Source organism: Narcine bancroftii, chromosome 10, assembly GCF_036971445.1.
Source record: "Narcine bancroftii isolate sNarBan1 chromosome 10, sNarBan1.hap1, whole genome shotgun sequence".
Lineage (NCBI taxonomy): Eukaryota > Metazoa > Chordata > Chondrichthyes > Torpediniformes > Narcinidae > Narcine > Narcine bancroftii.
The window spans coordinates 23,936,935-23,949,124 of NC_091478.1; the positions used below are offsets into that span (position 1 = coordinate 23,936,935).

Below are 12,190 nucleotides of genomic sequence, written 5' to 3' on the forward strand. Positions count from 1 at the left end.
ATTTAAATTCAATAACCTACCAGGAATGGTGAAAATTTGGTTTGCCTTCTGTTCATAAGAACATAAGAAATAAGAGCAGGTGTTTGCCATCCAGCCTGTCAAGCCTTCTCCACCACTCAACGTGATCATGGCTGGTCTGATGATAGGCTCATCTCCACTGAACTGCCTTTTTTCACATATCCCTTAATTTCTATCCAACCTTGTTTTAAATATGTTCACTGAAGGCACCTCCACTACTTCAATGGCCAGCGAATTCCACAGATTCACCACCTCTGGGAAAAGTAGTTCTGCTTCATCTCCATCTTAAATCTACTACCCTGAATCTAGAGACTACGTCCCCTATTTCTTGTCTCAACCCCCAATGAACTACCTCTTCTTATCTATGCCTTTCATAATTTTATATATTTCATCTTTTGACAGCCAAGTTCTTTCATAAAGTTACAGCTGCACACTAGGTGAAACTCAAGTAGTTAAGGTATATAAATAGTAAAGCAGGTCAGAAGCTAGGTATCCTGTTGGCAAGTGACTTACCTCCTGAAGGTGTAAAGCCTTTCCATCACAATGCAGGAGTCAGCATTATTTTACAGAATAATAAAAACAGATTTCTGCAGATGCTGTAAATTTCCATTGAGAACCTGTCACCACCGTGGACATTCATCCCCTCCATCACAGACCACAGAGCCTGCCTGCAGTGTTCTCCAAATATAAAATTTGCTGCAGTTATAACCATAGAGTCACAACATGGATACAGGCCCTTGTGCTCCTGAACTTTGGCCCAAAGTTTCCTTTCCTATCTATAAACTGGTTCAAATATCTTTTCAATATTGCAATTGTGCCAACTACAACGACCACTGCCCTTGTTGTCAAAACTTTGCCTTTCAGGTTATTTAAATCATCCACCTCTCATCTTAAACCTATGTCCTCTAGGATTAGACTCCCCTACCCATGATATGCCCTAACTGCAATAGCACCTCACAAATCCATAATCTCTATCACCAGAAAGATTAGTGCATGGGAACACCAGCATGTTCCCCTCCAAATTACATACCATCTTAACCAGAAAATGCATTGAAATTCCTTCATCCTCACTCAGTCTAATTGTGAACTCCCTCCTTAACACACTGTGCAGGTACCTTCACTGAAAGAACTGCTGTGCTCTCAAAAAATGACCTGCCACTGCCCTCTCGGAGGCAATGAAGCAAATAAATGCTGGCCTTATCAATGTGCCAGATTCCAAGTAACAAACAAATAAATCAGTGAACAGATATATAAATAACAATTTTTCTTATCTATGGCCCCATTATTTGTTAAAATCTTTACGTTCCCTCTTAGCTTCCTACACCTAAGAGAGATAAGTCCCTGTCTATCCATCCTCAAGCTTACTGATCCCAGTAACATGATTATGAACTTCAGGAGGGGGGAAATCAGGAGAATTCAAACCAGCTCATCGAGGGGATCAGCAGTGGAAAGAATTAAGAACTTTAAGTTCCAGGGTGCCAACATCTCTGAAGTTCTATCCTGGCACCTCCATGTCAAAGCAATCATTGAGGAGATTTGGTATGACACCAAAGACTCTCACAAATTTCTATAGGTGTACTGTGGAGAGCATTCTGAATGGGTGCATCATTGTCTGGTATAGAGGTGCCAATGCACAAGACAGGAAAAGACTCAACCAGTGCCATCATGGACATGAGTCTTCATTCCATCAAAGTCGACGACAAGAGGCGGAGTCTCAAAAAAGCAGCATCTATCCTCACAAGGACCCTCACCACCCAAGCTATGCCTTCTTCACTCTGCTCCCATCAGCAAGGAAGTACAGGAGCCTGAACACACAACATACAAAAACAGCTTTTTCCCCTCTAGCATCAAATTTCTGAATGGACACCTCACTTTCTTTTTATCACTAATTTATTTATTTTTAAAAATGTAATTTAGAGCACTTGTGCTGGCAAAAATACAATGGACCTTGTGACATGTTCATGAAAATAAAATCTGATTCAATTGTCGTATATTTTATGATTTATGCCTTTTAGTTCCAGTAATATTATTGTGAATCTTTTCTGAACCTTTTCCAGCTTAATGTCTGAGTGATCAGAACTCCAAGTGCATATCCATCAAGCCTTGTGCAATATAATAGTGTTCTTGCTCCTGAATGGCTTGACCAATGATATCAAGCAGGCCAAATGCCTTCCTCGCCACCCGTGTCTACCCATGTTGTCACTTTCATTAAACTACCTGTAACCCAAAGCCCCTCCATTTAATAACATTCCTCAGCGGTTTGCCATTCACAATATAAGTTTTGCCCTGATTTAACCCATCAAAGGGCAACAAATTGTCTGAGTTAAATTCCATCTGTCATTTCTTGGCCCATTTTCCCAGTGCATCTTGATTCTCTTATCTTAAATAACTTTTTTCACTGTCCACTATACCACCAATTCTGGTGTCATCCAAAAATGTACTAACCATCCCAGCTATCTTGTCATCTAAGTCATTAATATAGATTACAAATAACAGTAAACCCAACAACCATCTCTGCAGCATACCACTGGTCACAGACCTCCAATGTCTCCTACCATCAAGCAAATTCTCTATTGGATAGAGAATCTCACCAATCTGAGATACATGTTCTGTTCCAAACTTCCCTCCCTATCTTGCTCTCTTGAGCATGTTTGTACCTGAACATAATAGAGGGAAAACATTTTAATGTTCTGTAATCAGCCCTTCATTGCCACTGATGGTGATTCTGTAACCACTGATAAACATTTACACCATAATTCTTGAACTAAATTCATTTCCAATTGATAATAATAATAATTCTGATGATAGACCATATTCATATATCAATATACTGTATTGCCAGAGCAAAACACCTCAATGTTCAAACTCTCAACAATTTCCTTATCATCTCACATCAATGAACAAGTTGTAAGATAAGTGGTCGTTGTGTTCATTGGTCATCTTGGTGATTGTCAATGTGGGTTAATTCGATGTTGTATTTGCCCCGACTGCCATGGAGGGGTGGAATCTTGAGGAGACAATTTGGTGGATGGATACTTGTTGAGAATAAAATGGGATCATTGGAGAACTGGTTTAGATCAGTGGTTTTCAACCTTTTCACTCACATGCCATTTTAAGTAATCCCTTACTAATCACAGAACACCAGTGGCATAGGCTGAGAACCATTGGTCTGGGCTGAAGAGCCTGATTCTGAGCTATATTCATCTAGGACAGTTGTTCTCAACCTTTTTCTTTCTGCTCTCATACCACCTGAAGTAACTCCTAACGAACCACAGAGCACCTATGGAATCCTCTGCCACAGACGCTCTGTGGTTAGTAATGGATTACTTCAGATGGTAAGTGAGTGGAAAAAAAGGTTGAGAAGCACTGATCTATATTGTAATGGTGTGTTCAAACACCATTGAACAGGAGACACACTGGTGACTGTAGAAATCTAGACGAAGAAACAATCTACTGGAGGAAATCCCCGGAATCAGTAGGAGAAAAAAGAATGGGAACCTGTACTGTTGGGAATCCCGGAAAAAAAGTGTTTATATGATGACCCCAGAAGCCAATAGTTTGACGTCTGAAATCCGCAGACTGTCTCCTGCCAATTCAGTTAGAGTTCTTTAAAGAAAGAGAAATTAAGAATCAACTTTGTGAAACTATTTTACGGTATGAGGAGTGCATCGGACATCTTGTCAGAAGAGTAGTTAGTCGTAGATCGCTCGGCAACAACCATCCCCGGGATGGTCACTTTCTTGAAACACATGTTTTTAATGAGAATGGACACTGTTATACTGGATGAAGACTAAAATCACCTAGTCTGTACAGCACGAGTTTAATTGGAATTGGCCGCTCCCAGGATTCATGGTAAAGCAACGACCTCGCCGGAGTTGGCTGACAAATCCATTCAATAAGAAGATTCCATCTGGATACTTTTAAATTAAACTGAGCTCGTTTCTATTTCACTCGACGTGGTTCAGTACTCAGTAAGATCCGTTCACGGTGGGGCGAAATCCCGTTGAGCCATACATTTCCCAATGAAGGACGTGAAAGCTATGGAGAGGGTGCAGAGAAGACTTGCCTGGAGTGGAGAACGTGCCTTATGAGGCAAGGCTTTTTTTTCTTTGGAGTGAAGAAGGGTGGGACTTCATCGAGGTGAGTGAAGCGGGATGTCGAGATGGGGCGAGGGGTTAAGGAATGGAAGATGAGGTGGTGTTGACGAAACAACGCACAATTCCCTCTCCAGTCATGTCCGTTTCCCATCATCTCAACAATATCGGCGAACAGTGGAACCGTGTCTCCAGAATAGGAACATCTTCTACTTGAAGACCAACTGCTTGCTTGAGATCTTGTGAATCACCCGGAGGGATATATCATTTACCAGACCCATGTAAACACATTTAAATGTTTAGTTAAGTGATGGGACCCTGGGTATTGACGCCAGCTTTAAGGTACTGCACAGAATCTCCACAGCAGATCACTTCTGCACCCCCGAGATCTCCTACGACTCTCTCTCTCTCTCTCTCTTCATGCCCCTCAGAAATAGCCCCGTCCTAAAATTTGTCCAGCACCCTATCACTTCTTGGCCTTTCCCTTCGCTTCTTTCCCCTTCATACACAGAGTATCACCCCCCCCCCCACCATCACCCTTCTTACACATTTAGACACATTATTGAGACCCGACCCGAAACATTGAGTGGCCATTTCTACCCATTTAGATAGAATAAGTGTAAACAGGCTTTTTTTCTTTCTGAGGTTGGGTGAGACAAGAACTAGAGCACATGGGTTAAGGGTGAAAGGTGAAATGTTCAAAGGGAACTTTAGGGGGAACTTTCACGCCAAGTGGTGAGTGCGTGGAAAGAGCTGCCAGCTGGAGTGGTGAACAGTGGGGTATGGTCTGGGTGCAGGTCATTGGGACGAGACGGAAGAACAGTTCGAGACTGACTCGATGGGCTGCCGGCCGGTTTCTGTGTCCTGTTTCCAAATATACGTAAACATTTTGCAAACAAACGGCGCTCAGTGCTTGCCCGCTTTTAGCTCAAACCCCGAGGAAGGACTCCGGCCCGAAGCAGCTCATTGCTCGCTCAACATTGCAACATCTGCAGAATTTGTAATCTTCAATCATGATTTAAACTCCGATCCCAACGCTGCAGAAAAGATTTCAAAAATTAAAAGCCGATCCCAGAACTAAGCTCTGACCATCAATATCCTTTATTTATTTCCCCCTCTATGCAGGAACTTCTCTATTATTTTTAAACTTCGTTTTCTCGTCCCTGTGTCACGTTTTAATCAACACCGATCACCCACGTTTTGATAATACTAATCCACGGTGGTTCTCAACCTTCTTTCCCACTCTCATGCCGCTTTCAACAATCCCTTACTCACTACAGAGCACCTATGACAACCTATGCCATAAAAGCTCTGCGGCGGTATATTGCGGGTGGGGGGGGGGGGTGGTTTGAGAACTATTGTACTAATCGATAACGGGGAACTGATTCAATAAACAGGCTTCAAAGTGCAACAGCGGCACGGGTGCAGGGAGGGGGGGGGGGGGGCGAAAATCAAAAACTGCAGATGCTGAAAGGTGAAAGTGGGACCTTCAACTCCACAGATGCTGTCTGACCCGTTGAGTATCCCGGCATGTTGTATACAGGAGGGAGTTTGCTTAAGACGTGGACAGGAGGACCCTGTTTAAGACGCGGAATCGTTCATGGTCGGTAACGTTTACTCTATTTTTTAATATCTTTGATTCTTATAAATCTTATTAATCTCAGATCCAAAATTTGCCGGAAATCCATGACAGAACAGAGTTTCATATTCTCTGTGCGCAGAATTTTTTTTTTCATTTTTAGTCCTATCCCTCGTTCTCCAAAACCGACAGAAATAATTTATCCGCCCCCATGAACTTCTTGAGTGGAGGATAAATGGTTGGGCGGGGAGAGGGGGAACGAGAGAACGAGACCAATGGGAGATACATAAGTATTACAGATGCTGGAATCTTGATGAACAAAGAGAAATTGGAGAGACTCATCCCCATATTGTTCCAATCTACGGGCTAATGACACCTTCCCTGTTGCATTCGATTAGAATTTGGTGATCTGACTCCACAAATATATATGATATACGGCCGAGATTTTTCTTTCAATTCCAAACAATCATTACAAGAGGATGTTTTCGTCAAACTAAATACTGCTCCAACACCAATGAAAAGGAGAACGGCTATGGGTGACATCGCAGAGGAAGCTTTGGCCCGGTCATGAGGTTAATATATAATGTCTTCTGTTGTTTCGTTCAAAACACAAAGCTGGAGAAACTCAATAGGTCAAGCAGTGTCCTTTATATAGCCACGGTAAAAATATATAACTGACGTTTCGGGCTAGAGCCCTTCATCAAGGTATAGGAAAATGTCGGCAAGCGTCCGAACAAAAGAGTAAGGGAGAGGCGTGGTCACAAAGGCTGGAGGTGATAGGTGGAGAAGGCCAGGAGCGGACAACATCGATCAAGGGGAGGAGGGATGGCAGAGTGAACAGAGGAGGAAGGGTGGGAGGAGAACTGGAAAGGGGAAGGAAGTAGGGGGGTGTCCAGCTTTGTGTTTTTACTTCGACCACCGTGTCTGCAGATTTTCGTGCTTTACTTCTGCCGCTTTACATTTCGGACCAACCAGAGGGACTTTGAACGCACATTTGTTCTGGACGGTCACACGAAGAAGGGAAGCCTTGGTTTGAAGTTGTCAATCATCGTCACCTTGATTTAGAGATATTGTTAGGAGGACCTGCCACTCTGGGTTTAACCGTTGTGACGTTAAACGCAATACGGAAAAAAAAATCAATTTCGCATGAATTTTTTGTTACCTTAAAAAATTATTTAATGTCGAAGATTTGTGAATTAATTTGAGCTGTCTACTGAATCTTTTCAACGCTTTGGTGTAATTTTTCGACCAAAAAAAACTCGCCAGATTCCTGGGGGGAGAGGGGTGGTCTCCAGCTCAGGTGGGGAGAAGATGTTTTTAATCCTGTGCGGATGCTTGAACTAGGGGGACGGGTCACTATTTAAAAATAAAGCTTCGCCCATTTTGCAGCCATGAAATAATATATTATTTCTGTCTCTCCATTCATAAATCTTTGGAATTCTGCCCTTGCAGTGCGGAGGAAGCAAATCGTTGACTGGTTTTAAAACAGAAGTAATTAGATTCTTTAAAAAGCAGGGGGTGGGGGGAGGTTCCCGGGAGGACCGTTATGAAGTTTAAATCAGGTCTGTCATTTTCTTTACTCGTGGGCGAACGGGGGCGGGGTGTAATTTCGTATGTTCATATTTAAACACATAATTGTTTGCACATCCAACGCTTTTGTGTAAATGGGTTTAACAGGCATTTAGATAGAATGTCTGTGCACCTGATCAACTCTAATGAATTCGTTTCAAACCATTGTACCCTTTTACACCCGGATAGAAGGTTCATTGTGCCAACTCACGATGTTTCCGATAAGCTTGGGTTACACCCTCCAGTAAGGAGGTGAATCTGCCTTGCTACATTATCTGATTTTCACTCACCACATACTTTATTAAAATTATTTTTAAAAAATACATTGGAAGTGCAACTCGTGACCCTTCGAAAGGGTCACCACCCACAGACATGCAGCGGGTACTGGAATAGACGGTGCGCCAGGAAGAATCGAACAAAATTAATAAATATCAATCGATTGGGGTTTTTTTTTCCAATTCAACCGATGAACCTCCGCACAAAGGAGTAGGAATAAACAGCCCCCTAAATTGCCAGCTGTGCTTTATCTCCTGCCAGTTCTAAACAATCGACACTCGAGTTAAGGTTTATTGCAATTCCTGGAAAAGTGGCTATTGCCCAAAATTAGTCGCACCGAAACACCCCCGTGGCGGTTTACCAGAACTCTAGTAAAACAGCCTGAACCCTTAGCCCTACAACTCGTTAGATCGTTTCCCGGAGGTGATTGAAACGAAACGACCACCAGAGTTAAATACAAATCGTACAAAGTAAATGGTGCTTTTAGGAAGGATATTGTAGGACAATCGCCAGGAACTTCCTGACTTTTACAAACGAATGGCCGTCCTTCCAACAGAGGTTGTTTTACGTTAGTTTGGTTTATTTATTATTTAGCATAAAGTTTATTTAAAAAGATAACTACAGCAAATCTTTGGCGAGAAAGGGCCAGAAATATACATTTAATTGTGCAAACATGAACAACTACATCACGTAAATTAACAATTGTTCTTTCAAAAAATATAAATGGAATTAGCAAGCTCTGAGAGGGATGCAAGCAGAAAAGATAGAAATCGACATATTTTAACTATGGTGAAATTCGTTTCAAGCATTGCAATAGCACCAGCACTTGAAGTTTAAATGCAAAGTTTAAATATATATTTATAACATTCTGCTTGTATTTTGTTAGTTACTTGCAGAAAGCAGTGCAAACAAAAATACACCTTCCGGACGGCTGGTTTTGAAAACGAAACCATTCCTTTAAAGTCACATCCTTCCATTTATTTTCTAATGTAGAAAAACCATAGTCAAGTATTCATTGGAAAATGCGCTTTGGGTCTCACTGGAAATATTTGGGTTCTCGCTTTGGAGAATGACTTCGTGACCTGTCCGGCTGCTCGACCATCGGCAAACGGTTGGTCAGTACCAGCGCGTAACAAGGTTTATCACTGAGAAAATGATAAGGGAACAAACTATTTTGTTGCTTTAATGCAAATAGTCGCCGCGTTCTCTGGACTTCCCCCCCTCCCCTTGCTTCTATCCCATTCCTCATCCCGTCCAACAATCCCTAAAGAACGATCATTCAGACTGTCCTTGCTTCTCAGGGAACCCTTGTTTCAAAGAGGAAAGCAAAAGTGTGTTAACGCGTGGGCGATCGGGTGGCAGGCGATTGCAGACCACTTTGGTTGACGGGCGTGCGTATGGTCCATTATATATATATGAATTTTTTTAAAATTTGTCTCTTTTCCTCTGAACCTTCTGACCCTTGTCCTTTCAATGAGTTCCGCCGCAGAGCGGGATGACAGAAGAGGGCCAGGCGGGGAGACAGTACATGTACGGATAGTATTGATACGCCTGATACAGCGAAAGTAAATGCTGATTTCCAAGTTCGTCCGGGCAGTACTGTCTCTCATTGTCTCGGACCAGCACCCTGACTGCGACTTTCTTGGCCGCAGTGGGCACCGGGTGGACGACCAACTCTGCGGCCATCTGCCTCTTCTTGGTTTTGTATCTTCGGTTCTGGAACCAGATTTTAACCTGCGTCTCCGTCAGTTTGAGAGCGGCCGCCAAGTCTGCCCGCTCAGGGCCCGACAGATATCTCTGGTGATTGAATCTCCTCTCCAGCTCGAAGACCTGAGCGTGGGAGAAAGCGGCCCGGGAGCGCTTCTTACCCGATTTACCGGGCTGGTCGCAGGGCAGAAGTCTCTCCGTCTTCTCGTCGTCGACCATTGGCGTCTGGCGATCTGAGTGTGGAATAATTGAACAAAGTTGGTCATAATATTGAAGAATTTCGTGCTGAAATGCTATTTATGTCCTGGCTTTATTCTCTGCAAAATAGTAAACTTTAATCTTTAGTACATCTCCGGTAACTAGAGAAAGCGCGAGGAATTAGAGCCGCCCTTTAAGTTAAGGGATCTTGTCCACACGTATGTGAATCAACAAGTGATATCTGAACAACCAACAAGTTACAATTCCAGCAGGAACACGAATTCACTGCTTATCCTGAGCAGCGCTTAGATAAGATTATCTTTTATAAATATAATTCAAAAAAGATACATGCGAGAAAAGGACACTTGTGATAAAAGATATTCGGTGTCAATATTTTTTCGGATGGAAACTCTTGCAATCTGGCATAACATTCACTTTAAAACGGCGTTCCTCTTGCTCACGAAAGGGTCTAGCTGTTTTTTTTTAAATTCGCCCCCACAGCGACTTTCCAGCTTTTAATTTCTCTTGCATTTTGCTTTCCATCTCTCAAATCATTCACCAATTGCTTCACCCTGCGGCCTACTTTTAGACACAAGCGCTCGGTATGTTTAAGAAGTCTTTGAGAACGTGTGTAGTTGTGTGTGTGTGTTTATGCGTGTTAGAGTGCATGTGTGTGTTTGTGAATTAAATTGCTTCTGAATTCACAAAGCAAAGATCAAAAAGATGCATTACAATTTTATAAATGGTTGACAAAAGATTCATAGAGATGGGCAGATTTAGAAAAGCTATCTTCATTCTCCTTTATTTAACAGAACAATTAAAAAGATTGTTAAAGTCTGATACTTGCAATCATAATTTAAAGCGGATATTCAAATTGCAAAAATTTTCGGCCACATAAAGAACTGTTTCTTGGTTTTATATAGATTATCGATGTGGCAATTATCTGGGCTTAAGATCTCAGACCTTTCATGGCATTTGTTGGCATTTAAAGAAAAACCGTGCGAAAATTAGAAATAAATCGTTCGCATCCCATTCGCCAAGCGCATTTGTAGATTATAATAATATTCTGTTCGCTGGTTTACTCCAAATATTTTGGGAAAAGTTGAAAAATGGCGCAATTAACGAGAGGGAGGAGAGAATCTCAGCCCCTCTCTGCGCTTCCGTCCAGATCTGCTTCATGAGTAAAACAACTAATATTTTGGCGTGGTTTTTTTTAAATCACGAGGACAAGATCTAAAATTAAAACCAAAAATGTTGCATGTTTCACTGTTAAAAATGTGGGCTGGGGTCATTTTCTAAATGCATGCGGAATTCAGCCAACGATATATATTTTTAAAATTTTTTCAAGAATGTTTATTAATATTGAAATTTCACATCCAAAAATACAGAATCTATGTTAAAACTCAAAAGGATACATTACACTTGAATCATATCACTCCACATTTCATCAAACAGATTCTATTATATAAAAAAGGAAAATCTAAACTAGATATTAAAGTATGAGGTCAAACAGTGTCCTTCATGTAGCAAAGATAAAGATACAGGAACAATATATTCATCTGTTCCACAAGAACCATTAAAAAAATATATTTAGCCGCAACCACTTTCTATCTGCTTACCTTTCTCAAATTTTTCGGCGTTATTTTTCCAGTTATTTCCTTCGTTGGATTCCTCGTTGAAAGTCTCCAGGTACAACCGCTCGCGTCCTATCTCCTGTGCAGGTTCCTCGCCGTTCGTCGCGTCGGGCGGTCGCTGCTGACTTCTGCCTTCGCCCGGGCCACCCGTGAACTCGTCGCCGTGCTTCTGCTCCACCCGGATCACAATCAAGGGGGTCCCCCGTTCCCTCTCCTGCTCCCGCAGCGGGTTCAAGCCCCGCGGCCGCGCCTTCTCCCGCTCCTGCAGCGAGCTCCGAACGTGCCTTGTGTCGTTGCCCCGGGTCAGGATGTCCTGGATGGTGAACGGGGTCAAGGCGCCTCCTTGGACAGCCATCTCTCCGGGACTCGTTCGCGGGTGTCTATTGAAAGTGGGAGACGTTGCTCTGCTCCCAGTCGGAGCCAATTCCAAGTTTGCACTTTCCCCCCAGGGATAAAAGCAAAGCTCGGCACATCCGCCTTTTTTTTTCGTTTGGATGAATCTTTCGAACCCTTGAGAGGACCCGCTGCCTCCTGAATTCGCTTCAGGCATTCGATCCTGAGAGAAAGGCGGGGGGGACAAGTCAAATCCGCGAAAACGTCAGTCGAGCAATTGCAGGATCACTTTTTCTTCACTTTATTTACATGCTTTATTGACAGATGGGTTGGATGAGTCTGATTGGTCGCCTGATGGCGTCTCGCTCCTCCCACTTCCAGCATGGTTGGGTGATGGACACCTTGAAAGTGGAAGATTGACAGGCGTGGGAGGCTGGTTCAGAAGGTTCAAGGCACGTGGACTCCCAGGAAAGTTGGCTAATTGGATCCCAAATTGGTTTCATGACAGAGCACTGGTTCTCCACCTTTTTCTTTCCACTCACATACTACCTCAAAGTATCTATGCCTTCCAATGCTATAGGTGCTCTGTGGTGAGTAAGGGGTGACGGAAGGTGGTGTGTGAGTGGAAAAAAGTTTGAGAACTACTGTGACAGAGGGTAGTGATAGAAGGATGGGATTTTTTTCCCCCATTGGAAGTTAGATGCCAATCGATTGCTGGGACTTTTGTTGGGTGCGGGTGTGGGCTGTATGGTTCATAAGTCTAAGGATGTCTCAAAACCCAG

General features: G+C 42.8%; 1 protein-coding gene across 1 annotated transcript; it reads right to left on the reverse strand.

Moving 5' to 3' along the window:
- Positions 1-8,113: 8,113 nt before the first annotated feature.
- On the reverse strand, positions 8,114-11,693 carry LOC138743910 (homeobox protein zampogna-like). The gene is made up of 2 exons (XM_069899476.1): positions 11,061-11,693; positions 8,114-9,476 (listed from the first exon to the last, which is right to left on the reverse strand). The coding sequence occupies exons 1-2, from the start codon at positions 11,623-11,625 to the stop codon at positions 9,007-9,009; spliced, it is 1,035 nt and encodes a 344-aa protein (XP_069755577.1). The 5' UTR covers positions 11,626-11,693; the 3' UTR covers positions 8,114-9,006.
- Positions 11,694-12,190: the final 497 nt, after the last annotated feature.